The sequence below is a fragment of the Trachemys scripta genome, chromosome 1 (genome assembly GCF_013100865.1).
Source record: "Trachemys scripta elegans isolate TJP31775 chromosome 1, CAS_Tse_1.0, whole genome shotgun sequence".
Lineage (NCBI taxonomy): Eukaryota > Metazoa > Chordata > Testudines > Emydidae > Trachemys > Trachemys scripta.
The window spans coordinates 169,250,384-169,274,232 of record NC_048298.1 but is presented as its reverse complement, the minus strand read 5'-3'; the positions used below and the strand labels follow the sequence as shown (position 1 = coordinate 169,274,232).

The 23,849-nt window shown below is 38.7% G+C and overlaps 1 protein-coding gene across 1 annotated transcript in view; it reads right to left on the bottom strand.

Moving 5' to 3' along the window:
- Positions 1 to 23,849, bottom strand: part of GBE1 (1,4-alpha-glucan branching enzyme 1) — a 300,188-nt gene that overhangs the window by 32,136 nt on the left and 244,203 nt on the right. Inside the window, exons 13-14 of the mRNA XM_034792303.1 lie at positions 7,864 to 8,048; positions 6,067 to 6,197 (exon numbers count right to left, since the gene is read on the bottom strand). Of these exons, the coding sequence (XP_034648194.1) occupies positions 6,067 to 6,197; positions 7,864 to 8,048 (316 nt within the window). The remainder of the gene's footprint in view (positions 1 to 6,066; positions 6,198 to 7,863; positions 8,049 to 23,849) is intronic.

Below are 23,849 nucleotides of genomic sequence, written 5' to 3'. Positions count from 1 at the left end.
ATGAGCTAATAGAGATTCACATTGCACCACAACATTTTATTAGGGTTACCATACGTCCGGTTTTTCCCGGACATGTCCGGCTTTTCGGCAATCAAACCCCCATCCAGGGGGAATTGCCAAAAAGCCGAACATGTCCGGGAAAAATACTGGCCGGGCACTTCCTCTCCCGCGGCTGCTGTGCTCCTCCCAGACTCAGACTTTGGCTCTGTTTAAGAGCCAAACTGCCCGAGCCAGTGCTACCGGCTTCGGGCAGCCCCCGTGCTTCTGGACCCTGCGCCGCCGTAGCAGAGCTGCTGGAGCCGTGGAGAAGTGCCCAGCCGGTGGCTGGGGTCCGGAGTCAAAGGGGCTGCCCGAAGCCGGTAGCGCTGGCTCGGGCAGCTTGGCTCTTAAACAGAGCCGAAGTCTGAGTCCGGGGAGGAGCAGAGCAGCTGGAGCCGGGGAGGAGAAGTGCCCGGCCGGGGGCGCAGGGTCCGGAGGCAGGGGGGCTGCCCGAAGCCTGAGCACTACCGGCTTCATGGTTTGCCGGGCAGCCTCCAGACCCTGCGCCCCCGGGTGGGCACTTCCCCTCCCGGGCTCCAGCTGCGCTGGGGAAGTGCCGGCCGAGGGCGCAGGGTCTGGAGGCTGCCCGGCAAACCGTAAAGCCGGTAGCGCTTGGGCAGCCCTTTTCGCGTGGCTGGGAGGGAGGAGGGGGAGTTAGGGCGGGGACTTTGGGGAAGGGACGGGGAAAGGGCGGAGTTGGGGCAGGTCCGGGGGTGGGAAAGGGGCGGGGCCATGGTGGGAAAGGGGCGAGGCTAGGGCCCGTGGAGTGTCCTCTTTTTATTTTTTAAATATGGTAACCCTAATTTCATAGTCTAGTGCCAATCTCATTAAAATTGCAGCTAACCCTTCAATGAGCTCTTAATAGGTGGACCTCTGGATGTATGCAGAACTTATGGCAGGATTTCTAATTTTTCATACACAAATGAACAATATACTCTGTGACAATAATATAAGCCAAAATCACCCATTTAATAAATGTGAACTTGGTGCATGTAAAAGCTGATGGACTGACAGCAGTAGCACAATCATAGGTATATAGTTTCTGAAGCCAGAAAGAACATTGGTTAGAGGACTAGATGAATGCAAACACTAACATACATATGGGTAGTATAAGCTTCTTTACACTTCCCACCAATATACCTCAATCTTGTTCTGGAAGAACTGAATCGGTGGGTGAGAACATTTTATTCATCAAGCTTATTCAGTTCTAGACCTCTCTATTAAGACTGCCAAAATAAAAACCCACTGGTTTCCAAAATCCATCATCAAGCTCTTAAGTATTTGCATTTCACACTTAAGTTCCAAATGAAGAGTAAGGGATGATTAGTGGAAGAAATGTTCAGAAGATTGAAAAACTCCAAAATGACATTTTAAACTAAAAATACATAGCCATAAAAGCATTTTTAGATAAAAACAAAGCATGAAAACATTTCCAATTTATAGAACCCCAAATATATTTTCTTACACACCTATCTATGGGTAAAGTGTTTTACTAGAAAACTGAACCCAAAAATCCATGGCTTTAATTGTAGAGCAAAAATTATGAAAAAAAGCCATTCCCCCTTAAAAAGTAATTTTAAGAACTGAAGCCTAAAAATAAGGATTTTGGGTAGTTGAGGAGAGGAGATAAAGAAGGTTAGAATAAGTGAGTGAAAGTATATAAGCTGTTAACATACAGAACTATTCCATTTAAAATTGGCATTAAAAACATTTCTACATAACACATATAATATACATGTTAGACTACTATAAAAGATTCAGTTAAAATAGAAAAGGAGAAAATAAGCTTCTCTTTGTGATTTTTTTTTTTTTTTTGCCCATAAGCTGTCCAAGTCAGCTATTTTTGTTGATTAATGGTTTAAAAAAATCTAAAAACTAACAATATTTGTAATACTCCTAAAAGAAATCAAAGCACATAATTTATATCTCCTCTGGCTATACAGAGAATAAGTAAGGGCTTCCCATTGACTTGCTTAGCTGATAAAATAGTTTATACTCTTGACTTAAAGCTCCAAAAATAAGCTTAACTCCTCTAGAATTGAAATGCCAAAAAGGTTTTTCACAGCCTTATCCACACTAAAGAAATTCTGGAATTTTCCCCCCACTTTTACTAACACTGATTCTACCAGCACAAGTAACATTTGTAGCCCAAATACAGATTGACCACTGGCTACCCATAGTATTTTAAGCCCTGTGTATGGTAGCACTACTTAGAGCATGTCTAATTAACACAGTACTTAAAACACTGCTGGCATCCAGTGACCCTTCTCCACTAGTATGCCCACTGTTGCCTTGTTTGATCTCTTGCAACTGAACAGAGTATAAATAGCTATGAGGGGCCTTTCAGTTCTGGGAATGTTCCAACAAATCCCTGTGCCTTATTAATTCTAGCATCCATCTGTTCAAGGTTCATTGAGCCCAGGTTTCCCGCAAATGGGAGAGTCTGCCACATTGATGCATGCCTGGCTAGTGGAACATCCTACACAAGTCATGCTGAGCTCTCTATGGAGCCTGTGGAGATTTTTAGGCATAATTCTAGCTCTCTTCTTTGGTTCTGAGAAGTGGAGAAAGGAGAACCATCATCTTACTTATGCTTTTCTGAAGGAAGAAGAGATACTCTTCATCTGCCATTGTTTTCTGACAAAATCCCACCCAACTTTTCCGCAGGCAGAATGGAACCAAAGTTTAGATGTGCACACAATCTGCTCAAAGTGACTGTCTGCTGTCCAAGGTCTTAGTTAGAGACTGTCACTGTACAAGAAGTCATAGAGCATGCAGTTTAACAAAATGTGTTTAATAATATATCAGTGACAAAGGCTATGACCAGGAATATTTTCTTTAGGAAAAACGCCAGAACATAGTGGTGCTTATAAAATAGGTGGTGGCATATGAGGGTCTAAGACCTGCAACGGAGGTCTCAGAGCCCCTTCACAAGATTCTCTTCAACATGGTCCTTGTGAAAGAAGTCTCCCTCTAGAGAGATCACTATGCCCTTGCCTAGGTAAGCAAATGCCATGTCTACCTTTGGAATGGCTGTGAAAGACTCCCTTGGCTCTTAGAAACCGTTAAACAAACAAACAAACAGGCCTGCTTTGTGAGCCGCCTGTTTGTGGTTGCCCACCTACTGGGAATCTCTGCCTGAGCATAGGTGGTGCTATGCATTCCTTTTGTCTGCTTTAGAACCACAGTTACCAGAGAGGACAAAAAAGAGGGAGCCACAGTCTTGATGAGACCCAGAAACTCATAGCTAATCAGGCTGAGAGTAGGAGGGCCATAGTTCATTCTCTGTTGTATTAGCAAATGGTGTACTTTCTGGACTTGCTTGTTTCGTTTCTTAGACAGCTCTTCCATAGCTGGTAGAGCAGCGAAGGCTGGTTACAGGGAGCTTAGAAGGGAAGTCTTGCACTGGAGTACCCCAAGGAATAAAGATGGAGCAGCAGGAAGGGAAGCAGAGAATTGATAGAGATCAAAAAATGGTCACTACTATTCAAAAACGTATTTAAAACCCCCAGTTTTCAACATAGCACAATACAGCAGGAGAGCATCAACTCCTGACCTAATTCAGCAAATAGAAGCAGAACTTCTGCCCAGTGGAAGTAAGCCCTGCAACAGCACTGAGTGCCACGAATTCCTAGCAGAGGAGGCAGATCAAATTTATCATGGTTTGGGAGAAGTGTTATGAACCAGAACCACCATATTTTAGGGGAAAATACATAAAATGGCATCTTTCAGAAAAGCAAATCCATTACATTTAAGCCTATTTTTAATTTTTTCCTAATGACACTAGTATTAGACTACAGTATGAAAAAGCTTTAATTCGGAATCTCAACGACAGCCATGCTTGATCAGAGGTCTATTTGGCACCAAGCCTCAATTGTCCACAGAGAGAGAGAAAGAGACAGAGAGAGACAGACAGACACAGAGAGAGAGAGAGAGAGAGAGTTAACAGGCAGGAGTGTGTCTTGTGCAATGGGATTTTCATATTAAAAGAAACCGCTTATCAGATAAAATTGCAAAGTAAATCATCTCTGTTCTTGTCCTTTTTATAACAAATTATGTTTTTCACATGCTTGAGCTAGTCTCACTTTATGAAATCCTAATGATTTCCAGAGTCAAAATAAATGTAAAAAGCCCAACACACACACACGCACTCGTGTGTGCAACCAAAACTAACTTAAAAATAAGAGACAGGAGAAAATGCTACCACTGTATGAATAACTCAAAACAAATTTTCCATGAATATTTGCTTGAATTAAAAAACAAACAAACAAACATCAAATTTCCTGTGACTGTGCCTGTACCCAAGATATGGTACTGAACCTGCCTAGATGCCCAAGACAAACTAGCAAGTGATGAATTAATTGAAACTCACGTGGACATGCACATTAAAACCAGTGAATGGAAGCTGTGGAATTTCCTGTATAACTGTTGTCATAGGCAGCAGACCAGCAGAAACAGAAGCAATACACCCTGGAATCTATGAGTACAAATCACTGTGCTATTTATAATGAGAAAGGAGCTACTAATGTTATAAATAGATACAGGAAATGTTTTTTTTTTTTTGAGAGGCTTGAAAAAAATAAATTCGGTTTGTGAAACAAAGGACACTGACAATGAAGAAAAAGAAAATATTTCTTCAGAACTTCAGGAACCATGAAAAGATTGGCCATAAAAGAAAAGTTGTTTATAAATTTAAAGGAAGCCAGGATAGTGTCACAAGTACTTGATGACAGTACCCCACCCATTTTGAGGAAGGGTCTGATACCAACAGGAATGGACACAGTTTAGAATTACTGAGAGTAGTGTTCATTTTTTAAAATCTTCACCGTTAAACAACAATAAAGAGTGTTACATTGAATACAGAACTGCAGTACACGGGAACTATGGGAATCAGCTCAAATTAAGCAATTTTTAAACAAAACCAGCTAAAAATACTTGAGAATAGAGGCTCTAAACTGAACACCACAGTAATTTTTAAAAACACTGACTGGTAATTCATACAAGTCCAAAAGCAGGTTTGAGTACTGAACCTCTGGAATCAGAGAAGGCTTGGAAACAAGGAATGACAAAGCTAATATTCAGTTTGGATTTAATGATGGCTTACAACTGTGGTAGATATCCATAAAATTATACTGTAAATCTGCAGGTCATTTGGCTTGCAGGCCAAGGTCTAATCCATTGAAACACAGGGCCTGCCAGTCTAGTCATACTAACTTTTTTGTTTCAGTTTTGCCATCTTTAAAATGGGCTTAATAAGAATTTGTTGTTTTCCATCTGCAGACCTCAAAGGACTTTATGAAAAATCAGGTAGCGCAGACTAGCATAATTTTTACACAGATAAGTAACCGATGCACAGGTAAATGGAATAATTTGTGCAAGTTCACAAAGCAAATTGTCAGACCTAGAAGTTGTGTACTGACTCGCCAGCCAAGGCCTAACCAGGACTGCAGTGTGCGGAGGCTCCTCACAACCATCTAGTGGCTCAGTTTCCATACTGTAATAATAATAAAATAATAATAATAATGATGTATGGAGATATACCTATCTCATAGAACTGGAAGGGACCCTGAAAGGTCATTGAGTCCAGCCCCCTGCTTTCACTAGCAGGACCAAGTGCTGATTTTGCCCCAGATCCCTAAGTGGACCCCTCAAGGATTGAGCTCACAATTCTAGGTTTAGCTGGCCAATGCTCAAGCCACTGAGCTACTCCCACCCCACTTTAGCACATACTAAAAACAGGGCATTAGAATAAGAACTGCACACGTTCTCAAACTGCTACTTCTACTTGCACTTCCTGCTAGATGATCATAAATAAGTATAGTTAGGAATCTACATTCACTTTACAGTATGGTTTTTTTACTGTACACTATACGCTATCGAACAATGTAAGCTTATTTTGCAAATATACAAAAGTAAACAAAACATTATTTCTTACCTTTTCATCACAGTTTGTATTCAAGTTTAAAATAAAAATAAAGGTAAGCTTTTAACATCTATGACGTAGCATAATAGTAAACAAAAGGATATTTTCCTGGAGTTTCAGCACCCACTCTGTATTCAGTATAGCTTTTAGATGGATGGAAATTGAATATAAAAATTAGATTTGCCCTCTCAAATATGATGACCTTATTCGATTCATGATTTTCAGTCACAAAAGCCTGTGAAGAAAATAGATAGTTACATTTTAGTTGTTACAAAAATAATATATTCCTTATTTGTAATTAAAATGCACTACAATAGGAAGTTACACTGCAACTTTGTTTGAAGTTAACTAAAGGCAAAACTGACAAAAAGATTAACGTTAGTATCAATACAGCTTTAAACCGTGAACTCTCACAGAGTATATAACTTCATATAAGATTTCAGATCAGAAAACTATATCATTAATTTTTAAACAGCTAGGTAAGATATAAAAGAAAAAGATGGAATAAAAGTCAAATATACATTTTATTGTGGCAACTGAAAAAAAATGACACCTGAAGAGAATTCTTTTGAAGCAAAGATAAATTATGCATCAGCGTCCACACACGCTTCTTCTCAAAAATGGTGGTGGGTTTTTTTTTTTTTTTTTTAAACTAAAGGAAATTCACAAACTCTTTCTAGTCTGGATCAGCATCACTGCCACTGTGGGTCATTTAGAAATTGAACAGAAGATTTGAAATAAGCAGGATGCTTTTTTGTACTGCATAATGTGCATGTTGGGAAGGATCATTATTTGCCCCTTAGTGCTGAAAATGGCATTGATCATCAACCATGCTAGGATAGATATGACCTGCAACAAAAAACTATTCTACATATCATACCTTTGCTCTATCCATTTGTTAAAGCCACACACCAAAAAAACCCACAACTACATGGCCATTTCAAACAGTCCTTCAAAGAGAAAGGATTATGAACAGAATATACTTAGTAATACTTAGTGAATATGTGCCCCAAAGCTATAATACAATCGAAAACTTATTTAACATTGAGAAACTACAGAAGATCTACTAGTCTGTCAATTTTATAACAAAAGCAGTACAATACAATATGCAGGTATAACTGCAAATATAGCACTGACAGCTTGAAGTTCAGGAGACTATAACACAGGGGTCGGCAACGTTCGGCACGCAGCTCGCCAGAGTAGGCACCCTGGCGGGCCGGGCCAGTTTATTTACCTGCTGACGCGGCAGGTTTGGCCGATCGCAGCCCCCACTCGCCGCGGTTTGCCATCCCGGGCCAACGGGAAGCCACGGCCAGCACATCCCTCGGCCCGCGCCGCTTCCCGCCGCCCCCATTGACCAGGGACGGCGAACCGCGGTGAGTGGGGGCTGAGATCTGCCGAACCTGCTGCGTCAGCAGGTAAATAAACTGGCCCGGCCCGCCAGGGTGCTTACCCTGGCGAGCCGCGTGCCGAACGTTGCTGACCCCTGCTATAACATAAGATACACTACAAGTGTTTTCCTAATGACAGAATAATTATTGTCATGAAAAGAAACTGTCAAAACAATTAAGACATTTCCAAAGCAATCTTTCAATTGGATTCCAGGCAGAGTTTTATTATTTGCTTTAACCAATCTGAATTAAAGTTTCTAAATGAAGAGGCAAAAATAATAATAATAAAAAAAAGCTCCCTGTGAAAGTAAACAAGACACTGTTCCGATCTTCATTATGTGCAGAAGAGACTTCAGTGACATGTTTTGACAATCTGAAATATGTAACAGGGCATTACAGTGCATAATGAAGTGCTGTTTAAAATTTTTGCACATAGATTTTATATTCTTGTAATTCTGAACATGTACACTACTGGTGACTAAAACATAACATTTAGCGTACATAGCTTACCGGGGGAGATGCAAGCCAGCCAAATCTTTCTTCCAATTTATTCATATCTCTGTCAAATGCATTTAGGAATCTATAGCGAAGAATGTGATCATCAGCTAAATGAAACTGTCTCCTGGCATAATGGTAACTCTCGTTGTTTCCTATTCTGGGAAAATCTAACCATTCTGGATGCCCAAATTCATTACCTGTATTTAAAAATATCCATTAGGAAATGGTAAGAAATATACATAGACATGATTAAGAGATACTGAGAACCTGAGCATACATTATCAACAGCACTGTCAGTCACCTGTTTCGTTCTCTGTTTTTGTTTCAAAGTTAGATTTAAAAAGCCTTCCACCTTTTTTGGTAAATTGTCAGCTCAGTGAGTGCTAAGATGACAATCAAGCATGATATTATGTGAGAGGTGAATTCTCACTTGAGATGGAGAGACAAGTGACAGATTAATCGTGATTGAGTAAAGAAAAGGGTATTCCTGTCCCAAATATGAGCTACCTTTATCCATACCACAGTCCAAACACTACTCTTGATTTTTGTCTTAATAATTGGAAACTCTCTTGTCATGGAAGATCAAATGCTTTCTTAAAGTCCACTCTTACCTTATATATCATAGCTGGACTGCTTGATGTTAAGACTGACTTTACAAAGCAAGACTATCCAGCGTCTCATGTTACCCAAAAGATGTCATAAAACCAAAACCAGATACCAAACATGATATATAGCCCACCAAAAGGATATAAAACCCACTTTATAAAAACCCTCCTGTCTTCAACAAGTTACCTAACCTTTTATTGAATTTCTACATTATATTAAACTCCCTTTTCCCTGTTAGCCCGTTTGGTTCATGATCAGTTTCGTTTGTTTCAAAAAGGATCAGCTACTGTTCTTTTTGTATCTTTCAGAAATATTGCATCTAGAGATTTGTATGCACTTTCAAAGTGGAAATACTAACCTGAAGTCTTACTGTCTAACCCATTCAATATTATCTATAACTAGCTCTATCTATATATTCATATTCCAGTGTTGTTTACTTTTTCCTTAAATGGACAGATTTTGATTTCCTTTCCTGCCTTCACAGCACATGTAGTATCTGACTTTTAAGGGTTTGGGTTTTTTGTTGTTGTTTTTTTTGGCCATCTTTCAGTATACCATTCCATGTGCTCCAACATCTTTTAAATAGGGAGATCGCAGCTGAAGAATACACTAATTTGGCTCTTAAAAGAGAATATTAAATTTGATTAGATGCATATTCTCTTTTATAACAGTACCTCTATCTTTTTTTTTTAATTTCTTCACCATATTGTCAATACAGTTTGTGTGCAGTCCACTATTATTCCAAGGTCATTGTCAAAGTCCTGCTGTGATTCTGATCCATTTATTTCTTGTTTATGGTTTTGAGTTGAATGTGAAATGTAATGGTTATGTTTGTCCACATGAAATTCAATTTGCTATGCGTTGGCACATCTCTAATGCAGATAGTAATATTGCAAAAGATTTTACTATATATTTTCTGTAGCTGTCTCTTTTTTCTTTCATTTCTGTGACCAAACTAATGTTGCTATAGCATGAACCATGGAAATTCACACAAGCCTGTTTGATAACCCACATTCACATCTGCCAACTTGGACATGTCCTCAAGGCCTTCCAGGTGCCATACTGTGGAAGGCAGCAGATGTTGCTGCACATATAGACTAAGTATCCAGGAGATAGTTTGGTTTCCTCCTCCTCAACCAAAACACAGTGTATACTAGAGCTTGAGTAGATGTCTGGTGAAATTTCAGTAATTCCTTTTATTTAATTTTCACACATTCCTTCATAGACTCTGGATAGGGTCACAAAGACTATGGGAGTTAGTGCACCATCAGGACTGGAATAATGCTATGAATGTACTTAGTAAGTGAGGCACAGATTTCCCAGCAATCACATTTTCTTTTAATTTAAATAATAATTTGTGTTTTGGGATTTTTCTACACCACATGAAATTGCTGATGGCAATGCTATTATCTGCCAGAGGTGGTACAGGTGGACCCCAGCCTTTCCTATTGTTCTTGTATCAGGTGCATTCTGGTAGCTGAAATGGGAGAGTCTCCCCCCCACACACTTTTTTTTATTAAAGGGATTGGGGGAGAGGTGGAAATGGTAGGAAATTCTCTTGTTCTCTGTAGTGGATAGTTAATCAGTAAGACCAGGAGACTCATTCAGGTTTCATGGTGCCCTCAAAATTATTTACAGCTCGACTGACACTGTCTTAATGACCATGAGCCTGATTGTTGTCCTGACTGGGTTCTGGGGAGGGTAATCTTTAAGCACTACGTGAACACCTGGGGTAACCATCAATATAGGCAGCATATGGCTTGCATAGGAACTCACAGCACTTGTGTAGTCACATTAGCCTACTGCAATCTTAATACCACATACAAAAGTTCCGAGAAGCTTTTCAATATTTTAAGGAATCTTTATGTATGGGAAAAGATGTTTAAAATCTGTGTTTTGGAGAAGGGAAATTGTTAAAGTATATTAAAATGAATGGTTCCAGTAAAGTATATTGTAGGTCACCCCCTCCAGTTTTCATTTCTTCCACATACAGCAATATTCATGTTTGAGTAATTGTGAAAACCTCTACGCACAGAAGTACTATTGAGATTTCTTTTCCTGTAATTAATTTTTTGCTGTTTGATGTGAAGGTCCAAATTATAAACTGACAACAAGCCAGCTGGTATAAGTGATGCAATGCGAGACAATGAAACTAATGGGGAAAAAAAAGCTCTGTTAACTGAAAATTTTGATTAGTGAAGGTTTTTGCTTTGTTTCTCTACACTGTAATGCATAATAATTTTACCTAGGAATTAATTAAAGTGTACTATTGCTTACATGCTGTAGATTTATTTCCTGACACCCAGGGGTAAGCTGATGCGTACAAATTATCAATTGCACAATTCTAAGGGGACTTATGCATTATTGCCATATTCACTGTGCTGTCAATTTACCCATTAATGCATTTGTATATTAAACTATAAATATATTTAAACCTCCAACATAAATTATTTTGCAATCTTTAGCTGGTGTTGGTTAGTGCTTGGCTGAAGCCCAAGAGGCTGCTAGAATTGTGTTGATCTTTTTCCTTTTCAGACAGTTTTGATAGCAGTTTTATACACCAGCGGTCTCCTAAAGAGCAAGACTAAACTGATAAGACAAAAGGGCAGTTTTGTGGGATCACACAACAACTTCAAAAAGGTATGTGTGTGTGAGGGGGGCAGCAATGTATTGTAGCATAGAATAAGTGCTTAAGGGCTCTTAAAATTACATAAATGCTAAAAAGGTTTATTTTTTTTAAAGGAATTCTGAAGCATCTGAAGTCAGATTCTGTAGATCGTGATATCCTTTTCAGAAAACAAACATTTCAAAAGATTGCTAGCCTAATCCTCGTTTTCTCTATACATTCTGATACTCTTGGCAAGATAAAATCAAAATATTCTACAAGTCAAAACACATCAATATTTTCGTTTTTGTTACCAAGTCTGTTTATTAGTATACTTAAAGAACTAAAACATCTAAATATGGCCTTAAAAATATGGTAATATCAGCTTAGGCCACTGTCTTCTAATAAGCTCCATGCAGGCAGACTTCTTCTCCCGCATGGAGTCCCTCTCATTTAAGTCAATTCCCAAGCCACCTCCCCTTCAAATATCTGTGTGAAAGGGTTTGGGTCTAAGTCCAAATACTGGGAGAGCTGATCTCTCCAAACTGTTGAATGATATGTTTGGTGTACAATGCAGATGGTGGCAAGACAATTACTTTGTATTTCTTAAACAGAAAAACAACTTTGATGCAAAAAGTACTTGATAAACACTCCAAAAGGGTAAAATCAAAGAGTGATAAAGAAGAAGCTAAAATTTAAAATGCAGTTGTCAAATAAATAAATACATGCTCTGCTATAGAGACCTAGGCCTGGATTTTTAAATGCATTTAGCGGTTGCTGTACTCAACCTTTCAATGCCTAACTGATTCAGGTGTCTAAATCTCATTTTCAAAAGGCCTAAGTTTCCTAAGTGCCTAAACTCCTTTTGAAAATGAGGTTTAGACACCTAAATCAGTTAGGAGCTGCAAGGCTGAGTGCAGCAACAACCAAGTACCTTTTAACAGTGTGGGCCCAAGAGTCTAATTCAGTGCTCACTTAAGTCAGTGAAACGACTCCTATTCACAAGATTAAGTAGTTGTTTTGATCTACTTCATCTTTTAAATTGAGGCAAAAAATACCACCTTTCCCTTTTCTCTGGGCTTGTTATTGACCGTATATATTCTGCATGTACTATCTAGTTAGTGGCTCTCCCCTTCAAACCTTTGACTAATCCCTTTTTTCCCCCCTCAGTATTTTTGAGTCCATTACATCTCCTGCTCAACATGTATCCATACATTTATCGCACCCCTTTATACACCAAGAGTGCTTTCTCTTGTCCTCATCACTTTCTTTGCAGATCATTCTGGAAGACGTATAGAGAACAGATATGCCTTGATCGATTAATAACTTTTCTTCCTGGCCCTCAAAAATTAGAAAAACTATCTGGGATACTCTGTACCTCGGGGCTTTGAAATATGATTGTGTGGTATCCAATACAAAGTTTGTCATGTTGGGTCTCTTCGGAAAGCTCATGATGCACAAAGCATGGTTGTTATAGTGATGTTATAGTAATTGTCACAGTAATGTTATAGGTTACAATTTCATGTATATAGTTATGAGGCTGAAAATGAATTCTCATGGCTTAAAATAAGCCCAGGCAAAAACTCTCCAAGAGCTGAAAGGCAATTCACACCTCATCAGGGCATGTATGGGACAAACCCAGCCCAGCCTCACAGGAACAAAGGACACTGGCCTAGATAGCAACAAAAGAATCTGTCAGACTCTCGAGGAAGTCACCCCACTTCCTTTGGTCAGTTTGGAACTGTGATGAGGTAATGCTCACCTGACTCTGAAGGGGGGGGGGAAGGGGCAAAGCCAAGAGGGAAGAAAGAACATGATAAAAGGGAGAGATGTTTGACATGTTCTTCCTCTCTCTTCCACCTACATCTACAGATACCACACCATGCGACTAAAGCACTGATCAAAGGGGAGAGCCTGGCTGAAGAGCAACCAGCCAGCCTGTGGCGAGAAGCATCTAAGTTTGTAAGGGCATTGAAAGTATTAAGATCAGCTTAGAATGAGTTTTGCTTTTATTTCATTTTACCAAATCTGACTTGTTATGCTTTGACTTATAATCACTTAACATCTATCTTTATAGTTAATAAATTTGTTTGATTATTCTATCTGAAGCAGTGCATTTGGTTTGAAACATGTAAGAGACTCCCCTTGGGATAACAAGCTTGGTACATATCAATTTCTTTGTTAAATTGATGAACTCATATAAGCTTGCAGCGTCCATTATATGACTTATATGTTATATAAGCAGGCATAACTGGACACTGCAAGATGGAGGTTCCTAGGGTTGTGTCTGGGACCAGAGATATTAGCTAGTGTCATTCAGTTGCAAGTAGTTGGGAGCAGCTTACATGCCAGGAGTGGGGGTTCTCACAGCACAGCAGGTTAAGGCTGGCTCCAGAGTCAAGGCTTGGAGTGACCTAGGAGATCACCGATCCAGATAAGACCACAGGGGAACGTCACACTATCCATCTGTTTTCCCCATCAATATTTCTTTCACCCCAAATTAGAAGCGACATATTTACTTGCCTTAGGGGTCAGATCTACATCTCTCTCTCTATATGTGGATAGTGTCTCTTGCACTGTTGCACACCCTAAGTAATATGAATTGCTTATGGACAAAGAATGTGTTAAGTATGTCCATATTTGAAGGACATAACCCAAAGTTATACCTTAATTTGTTAAAATAAATTGCTTAAAAAGGAGGGAATTTCAATTAATAATGTGAGCTAATACTGAAATACAGCCTTTGAAATGAATAAAACATAAAAAAGCCTCCGATAAGAAAAGGATTGAAAAAATTAAAACTCAGAAATGTTTTGACAAAATGGGTTTTTGTCAGAAAATGCAGATTCATCAAAACCAAAACCTTGTTGGAGAGAAGGTCATTTTGAACATAACTTTTCACAGGCCCAGACTGGAACTGCTGGTCAAAGAAAAAGAGACCCAACTCAGAATAACTAATAGCCCAGCAGGTGGGGCACTCACCTGGCATGTGTTAGATGTAGGGACGAGGACCTGAGTCTCTCACATCATAGATAAATACTATAATAACTGGGCTATTGCCTATTCTAGGTCTGTGAGTTGGTCTGTCAGGTGTGTGGGTGTGGGATTTCATCTCCTGCCCGCAAAAAAAGATATCCAGAGATTTTTCTTTTGTGTGATGCATAATAGGAAAAGATTTTGAAGTCTTAAACATTTTCATGGGATGGAAAAACTGTTCCCTGCCCAGCACTAGAAAAATAATATACAACTACATGTGCACACACAACTATGTTGTCATCACAAAACTGCTTATGGTACATTGGCTTTTATTGCTTTTGAGACTTTTTTAAAAAAATGGTATACACTTGTTACTGACCATTTCTCCTCTTTGGAGTAAACCAAAGAGGAGAAAAGGTCAGTAACAAGTGTATACGTCTGTTCTCTATACGTCCTCTTTTGAAACGCATGTCACTTACAATAAACGTTTACTTGTCAAAGCAGACAGTAGTAAAGGCAAGCAGGCACAGGTTAATGCAAAGAAATCATTATCAGACCATTTGCTGGATCTGATACCAAAGACTATATTTAAATTCAAGAGACTTCACAGGTTACTGTCTCTATCGCCTGCTGAAGAATTCTTAGAAGCCTGCACTCTTGCAAGATGTTGTATTAATCTAATATTTATTCTACTGTTAAAAGGTCCATCAGTCTGATTTTCCAGTTTAATATACTGGCTATTTCAAAGCCCATCAGGCTATGTCTTGGTACACAGGTGTCAGCTTAGATAAATACAGCTAATGTTTAATTCTGTTTAGATGTTATAAACACTTCCCCTCCTCTACCAGAGGGTCTCATTTCTTTGACATATACCACAGTCTGCAATTCTTAAGTTTTTTTTTTTAAATTTAAACATTTTGCTGATCACAGCACTTCCCAAGTTCACAGCGATAAGTACTCCTAAAATACTTTCTGAAAATCATATTCATTGTAATCTATTTCTGACAAAACCATTTAGAAAATAAGAGACAGATAGAAACCCTACGAAAGATATTTGTCTGAGCCTGTAATGATACCCTGGCCTTCCCATATTTTGTGATTTAGAAGGTAAAAGGAACTGCAATTTCAAATTCTGCTAAAATAGAAAAGAAAAAAAAAAAAAAAACAACCAACCAAACCCTATAATGTAATAAGAAAGCCTCTCTCTCTCTGTTATTCTTCTATTCTGCTTTTGTTAGATGTCAATTCTGCTTAAAGATATGATAGACACCATTGTTCTTATTCTTATTCAAAAGAACTGTTTGCATATCTGAAAAGCTATTTTGTTTTACTCTTTAGCATGGTGGACAACTAGTCTCATGTAGTGAAAGATGTAAATATTTAACATACATTGTGTGTAGATATAGATTAGAGCAAAAATATTTTGGAAAAACACATGCTCTCCCACTCTAACCTCTTGTGTTTTTGCAGATTTGAGTTTACATTCCCTTAACTTTTTCTGTCTAGAGATATAACTAGTTATTCTGCTTCCTACAGCTTTGAGTCCTTTCCATAGAGGGGTTTTCTCCTCCTATATACATCTTTCTATTATTTTCCAAATATTTTTGTCTGTTACAGCTGTCCCCCTGCTGTTCTGTTTGTGCTGAGTGGCCACCCACCCCCAGCCATGGAACTAACCAAAGTCACAGCCTGGCCCTGTTCATGAAAATGGCTTGTGCAGACTGATTGGAGCCATTGCTCTGCTTGGGAGGGGTGGAGGGGGGCTTTTCGCTCCTTTCTCTAGCTTCTTTGTTCAGGACCTGGCTCGGTGTAGGGTGCTCTGCCCAGGTATGCAAGACCTAAAGTGGCCACATACCTAAGCATACGAGACATACCTGTGGCTTAGAACATGCCCAGGCATGCCTATGCTTACCTGCAACCTTTCCCTGCCTTCTCTCCTCCCCTGTATCAAGAGGAGCCAATCAAAGTTACTGGCGGGAAACTGCCTGAATTTGCCCTTAAAAGCAGACATTTTCTGATCAGACCCCCGGAGAAGGTCCTTGCTTTGCCACCTGGTCTGATCAGCTAGGGGTCTTTGGGGGGCCCTCTCCCTGCTCTCATTTGTTTTTGAGCATACCTCCGTTTTTAAACTCCCCTCCCACGAACAACGAATCTGTGCCTGGAGATCTCCTGATTATTGTAAGCGAATTGAGTCCTCTCTGCGTCCTCTGATGTTGAAACTGCTGTTCCTGCTGCTGCTTTGGGGATTGGTAAGGAAAAACCTCTTGCACACTCCCCTTGTTTTACCTGCTGGCTTTCTTTCCCCCAGCAGGCAGACCCAAGCTAACTCCTTGGTCTGTATCTGTAATCTGTTTCTTGCTCCGCAGTGCCTTTGCTGCTAGAAATAAGCCTGTGCCTTCCTGGACTGTATCCTGGGTTGCCAGCTTGCAGCCACCACTAGTTAATCCCCTCCCCTCCTTGGAGCTGTATCCTGGGCACACACCAGTCTGCCCTCTGGAACTACCCCTAGTATAAGGTGCACCCATTAGGTTAGATTTAGCTTTTAGTCTAGATAAGTTGTAATTTCATTTTGCATAGCTGTGGTTAAGTTAGGTTTAGGAAATTGCTTGCATTGTACTCTGTAAATTGGACTTAAAGAATTGTTGCATTGTGTTTTGTTACTTGCTAATTTGTGTAGTCTTGGTTAAGTTAAATCATAGATAAGATTTTACTGTGTTCTGTATAACTGTCTCTCTGCTGTTTAAACTTGCAGCCTGTCTGCTCTCTGTGTCTCCCTGAGTTTAAATCTCCCTCCACCACGTGCTCCTCTTCCCCCATCCTCACTTCTCTACCACTTTCTTTCTCTCTCTCTCTCTTTCTCTCTGCTGTTTAAACTTGCAGCCTGTCTGCTCTTTCTGTCTCCCTGAGTTTAAATCTCCCTCTGCCTTTGGCCTCTGCTCCACCACTATTGAGAGATCTATACTCTATATAATGTCTATACATGGGGGCGCCAGGTGACTTAGGGAAGTGGTTCTCAACTAGGGTTCTGTGTACCCCGGGAGTACTCAGAGGTCCTCCAGGAGGTACATCTACTCGCCTAGATATTTGCCTAGTTTTACAATAGGCTACATAAAAAGCAGTAGCGAAGTCAGTACAAACTAAAAATTTCATACAGACAAAATGAGAACGTAAGCAATTTTTCAGTAATAATGTGCTGTGACACTTTTGTATTTTTATGTCTGATTTTGTGAGCAAGTAGTTTTTAAGCGAGGTGAAACTTGGGGGTATGTAAGACAAATCAGACTTCTGAAAGGGGTACAGTACTCTGGGAAGGTTGAGGACCACTGACTTAGGGCTTGTTTACATGGCAAAATACACTTTTCATAGCTATAGCAGAAAATCCCTTAAAGCCAGACCCAAAGTCAAAGGCAGCTGTTCTACTAGGCATTATTCAGCCTGTCTTCTACTACTCCCCACTTAATCCAGATGCATCAAAAATACACCTGCCTCATTTAAAGTGTAATAACATGCCAAAATAACATTTAATTAAAAGAAAAAGATTGTTTCAACTTTAACACACTTATTTGGAGGTTTCTATCACCAAATACTTCATGTTAATAATATTCAGCAGAGCATTAGATGTCAGAATGGGACATAGATAATAATCACTGTTAATAATGAAGGGCAACGAGTTGTATTAGAATATTTTAGTGAGTCCAGACTAATAATGTCCCAAATAAAGCTTCCCCCAATCTTTCTGCAGATACTTCAGAAGCCATTTTACTCATACATTTTAAATATGGAATATTTATGAATTAGAGTAGCAGTGTGAATTATTTGGGCTGCTTGGACATTTTTACACCACAACAATGTCCTGACCATTATTTCCAAATAAATAATGGCTTGTGGAAACGCATCTTACTAACAGCAATGGTTTTCAAATTAACATGTCTTCATGGCTTTTAGTGCCTGGATATGTAGCATACATTATTTAAAACTCACTTTCTAGAGAGTCCTGAAAGAACATATGGTGGAAACATTCCACATCATTTATGTTATTAAATTGCAAGTGTCTTAGAGAGAGAAGTGATAGATGTTGAGAAAAAAATATAGTGAACTGAAGTTTTGATCACAGAGATTCTAAATATTTCCTTGTATGTATAGCACATTACAAAATGTTGATCTAGCATATCATAATTTCATGGATAATGGATTTTAAAAGGGAGAGTTAAACCAGGAAAGTCTATTGATTAATATACTGTGGGCAAAATCCTGGCCCTATTGAAGTCAATGGGGAGTTTTGCCACTGGCTTCAATGGGGCCAGATATTTATGGACGAGAGAAACAAAATACACAGCTACCTCGATATAACATGACCTGATATAACACGAATTTGGATATAACGTGGTAAAGCACTGCTCCGGAGGGGGGAGGGGAAGGGGCGGGGCTGCGCACTCCGGTGGATCAAAGCAAGTTCAATATAACGCGGCTTCACCTATAATGTGGTAAAAAAATTTTGCCTCCCGAGGACAGCATTATATGAAGGTAGAGGTGTATAGAATGGGAGGAAGGAAAAAAAAAAAAAAAAAAAAGAGAAACTCAAATGCTCAGAGAAGTTATATAAATATTTTGGCTCTGAAACAATGTAAATTTTGTTGTTGTTGTTGCTACAGCTACTTAAGGCAGCTCTTTGAGTGTATTTAACTGGAACTGCACAAAAATTGCAAAGTTGAAAATTAAAGTTTGGACTGATTCAAGAAAGCCATTCAAATGCAAATACCACCTTGCATGTGGGACCTATAGATCCACCTGATACTTAATTACACTACAGAGAGGACTGAAATAGGTGTCAAAATTGAGAAGCAACAAAGCTATCTGGAAGCCTCAAAACTCAGTGCAAAAATGTGTAAAACAACCCTGTCAGATATTTTTGCAAACTCCTCCAGATTGACTAAAAAGAGCCATTATATTTGTCATGTATTTGATGCAGAAAATTTCTGAACATCCCAGTGACAGATATCAGGACTCATGAACATATAAATATTCATGAAGTAACAGACATTCAGAATTACCAATAGGGAAAATTATACTCAGTTTTATTTTAAAATGTCACCAAAAAAGCTCACACATGAAGCTCCTACTTCATTGCTATTAACAACAAATATTTATATAGTACCATGACTTTTCATGGTACTTCACAGATGACCGACTGACCGACCAACCAACCACATGATTCCTGTCCAAGAGAGCTCACAATCTAAAATCAGACCAAGGTGAACACAAAGGAAAGTATGAAAGAAAGGAAGGATAAGACTGAGATGGAGCAAGGAAGGAGGCAAGTAACATAGCACAAGAGCAGACAACAATGGACAGAGTAGAACAAGGGCAGTTTGAGGAGTCAGTTGAAGGAGGAATACATGCGCTTCCAAGCACATGGAAAGGAGGTACAAAGGAAAGTGATAACAGAGTGAGAAGTGGGCCCAGAACAGTGGGAAAAATTGTGCTCAAATGGGAGATGCAATGTAGGAACGGGGAAGAGTTGTAGCATCATAAGGTTCAAATTTATCATCCCTGTCTTCATGTTGAAAGAGACTGGGATGAAGTGAGGTACATTTGGATATGGGTGAGAAGATGGTTAGCAGAGGCAGAGAAAGATTATTACAACTTATTATAATGAAGATGAGACTTTCTCTTGCACGTGCAACATTACCCTAGACTAAATGCCCAGCCTGATCATTGGTGCCAGTGCCTCTGAGCACATGGCCCTCACAAAAACACAAATGGGCCATATACATAATTTGCTGAGTCCTTTATCTCCAAGCATGAGTTCTGCAGTTATTCCTCAAAAAAAGACACTTGTTAGACTGCTCAAGAGTTCACTTTGCAACTGGCTTCCCTTTCCTTGAATCTTAAAGCCCATTAGCACAACTTCTTCTGTACCCATTTACTACAGTTATCAGATAAGCTCCCCCATTTTCCATTAACACCAAAACAAAATGTAACAATGAAGACAATAGTACTTAAATACTAGAAGTGGGAACTCTTGTTCCCCTGCCCTCAAATCAAACCAATCACATTAGAACACCACAAGGACAAAGGAGAAAAAAGAACTTGCACTCATAGGGGTTGTCTACACAGAAGTTGTCTTGTGATAACTATTCCAATATAGTTAAAGCAGTACCAGGCCCCTAGTGTGTACGCAGTTGTATTGATATAAAAAGGAGTACACCAATCCAGTTTATCCCTATAAAAGGTACAGGAATGAACAATACTGGTGCAGTGATACAACTGCATTCATACCAGGGGTTATATTGTTACAGTTAAATCAGTAAAAACAAACAAACAAAAACCCAAAGACAAAAGAAAACCCCAAAACCATATTCCCTTATTGAAATAGTTCCACTGGTACAAAAATTGTGTAAAACCAATTTCAACCAAAAATAACCCAAGCATTTCAGTTAAACAAAACAAATACTATAACGAAACCTACATGACATTCTCCTCATGCAATAGTTAAATTTACCAAAATATATTTTTAAACATCTGTCAAGTTATTGTATAACTTTTTTGGGGGGAAAAAAAACAACCAAACAAAAAAACCACCGCAGTCATTCCTTTCCATTTTACTTTCTACCAAACTGTCAGCATGCTGGCTTCCTGTCTCATTGCTAATACTTCGTTATATGCAAGGCAACCTGACACTTCCTGTGTCCCAGGTATACTGGAATGTGACTAGATCTAGGCACCTATGATCAGGCTGGGCATTTAGTCTAGGGTAATGTTGCACGTGCAAGAGAAAGTCTCACCTTCATTATAATAAACTAGATCTAGAACGATTATGATGTCTTCTAATACTCTGCATTTTATAATTGTTTTTCTTTCTTACAGACATGAAGAGTAGTTGGTTTGAAGTTCACAGGTACCATCTTATCATGTACCTTTTTATTATTAAAAAAGGCAATAATATAGCCATTTGTTGACTTTTTACATGATCTTATTAATGAAAACATGTTTTATAGATTTAAAAAACATTTAGAATAGCAGGGATATTTATAAGGGATAAGGAGATTTACTTAATTATAGTGTAGGAGAGAATGTGCTTTCCCTTAACTAGATCCATTATTCTTTCTAATGGTGACCTTTGTTAGTTTCTTATAGAATATAGTACCAAAACAATATTATTTATAATACACTAGTGCCCCAGATGTGCTAGGACCACATTTAAGTTTATCAGATGAAATAAAGAGAAATCCTCTCTAAGGAGGAAGAGCAGTGTCTGTACATTTTTCATAATCCAAGAGTAGAATCTGTGTCAGGTAAAGATCAGGTGGGGAATAGTTTAGTGGTCTAAGCCTCAGGGTTGAAATACTTAGTATCAATGAAGTCACTGCTTCAAAACCTCCTAACCAACAAACACACAGCTTCTGGCTTTTTCCAAACCAAAGCAGCATACACTAGCTTTCACCACAATGCACTAAAGGATAAAAAAAAAAAAAAAAGCCAAATTAAAACAATGCCTTTGTATGTAAAAAATAGGGCTGTCAAGCGATTAAAAAAATTAATCGTGATTAATCGCACTGTTAAACAATAATAAAATACAATATATTTAAATATTTTGGATGTTTTCTACATTTTCAAATATACTGATTTCAATTACAATAAGAATACAAAGTGTACAGTGCTCACTTCATATTTATTTTTGATTACAAGTGTTTGCACTGTAAAAAGAAAAGAAATAGTATTTTTCAATTAATCTAATACAAGTACTGTAATGCAATCGCTTTATCATGAAAGCTGAACTTACAAATATAGAATCATGTACAAAAATACTGCATTCAAATATAAAACAATGTAAAATTTTAGAGCTTGCAAGTCCACTCAGTCCTACTTCTTCTTCAGCCAATCGCTCAGACAAATAAGTTTGTTTATATTTCCAGGAGATAAAACAGCCCGCTTCTTGTTTACAATGTCATCTGAAAGTGAGAACAGGTGTTCTCATGGAACTGTTGTAGCTGGTGTCGCAAGATATTTACGTACCAGATGCACATGCTTCAATCCTCATTCCAGGGGACATGCGTCCATGTTGATGATGGGTTCTTCTTGAAAACCATCCAAAGCAGTGTGGACTGACGCATGTTCATTTTCATGATCTGAAAGGTTGATTTCCAGCGAAAGGTTGATTTTCTTTTTTGGTCGTTTGGGTTCTGTAGTTTCCGCATCCGAGTGTTGCTCTTTTAAGACTTCTGAATGCATGCTCCACACCTCATCCCTCTCAGATTTTGGAAGGCACTTCAGATTCTTAAATCTTGGGTCGAGTGATGTAGCTATCTTTAGAAATCTCACATTGGTACCTTCTTTGCGTTTTGTCAAATCTGCAGTGAAAGTGTTCTTAAAATGAACAACATGTGCTGGGTAATCATCCGAGACTGCTATAATATGAAATATATGGCAGAATGTGGGTAAAACATAGCATAAAACATACAATCCTCCCCGAAGGTGTTTAGTCTCAAATTTAATTAACATATTGTTTTTTTAATGAGTGTCATAGCATGGAAGCATATCTTTTGGAATGGTGGCTGAAGCATGAAGGGCCATACGACTATTTACAATACCTGGCACGTAAATACCTTGCAATACTGGCTACAAAAGTGCCATGAAAATGCCTATTCTCACTTTCTAGTGACATTGTAAATAAGAAGAGGGCAGCATTATCCCCTGTAAATGTAAACAAACTTGTTTGTCTTAGTGATTGGCTGAACAAGAGGTAGGACTGAGTGGACTGGTAGCTTCTGAAGTTTTACATTGTTTTGTTTTTGAGTGCAGTTATGTAACAAAAGAAAATCTACATTTGTAAGTTACACTTTCAGGACAAAGAGATTGCACTACAATACTTGTATGAGGTGAATTGAAAAATACGATTTCTTCTGGTTATCATTTTTACAGTGCAAGTATTTGTAATCAAAATATACACTTTAATTTCAATTACAACACAGAATACAAGATACATGTGAAAATGTAGAAAAACATCCAAAACGTTAAATAGACTACCAATTGAAATTTATTAAACAGTGCAATTAAAGCTGCGATTAATCACAATTAATTTTTTTAATCAAGATTAATTTTTTTAGTTAATCGTGTGAGTTAACTGTGATTAATCAACAGCCCTAGTAAAAAATCACTCCCAGCCATCACCACCATCAGCCTACAGACAAAAGCAACAAACAAAACAAAACACTACTCTAGTGTTCTAAGACAGTGACAGCATATACATATTTTTTAGATTTGAGTCTAATTAGAAAATAACAAGCAGGTAGACTGTTACCAAGCCATGCCTGGTTTCACAATCTGGCCAGGCCTCTCTGGACCAACACCTATCCAGTTACCCAATTACTGGATCTGGTCACAGTTCCTAATTTTGTATCCCTAGGGAAATTCAGAAGCCTCAGATCCTAGAACCAGAGACTTAGACCTCCTGAGTTGCTGACACATGCTCCCCCCATAGAGCCTGGCTTCTAGTTTAATCCCTTCAGAGACAATGTGACAGGAAAGGAAAGCAGGCTTAGCAATGGAATTTCATAACCACTTTATTCTTATAAAGCACTAGAATAACGGATCTTTACAAATTAACCAAAATCCTGAATCTCTCGCCCCCAACACACACACACCAAAATCTGGTCTCACCTTTTCTGTGAGTCTGAGGTCTTATCAGTATTTCAGGCTAGGCAGAATCCCTCCTCACTGCTCTCTCTCCAGCTTGCTCTTCTTGCATGGGGTGATGGACAGCCCCCACATCTCAGAGCACACTTGCCCTTTTAAATAGTCTCCCCATATA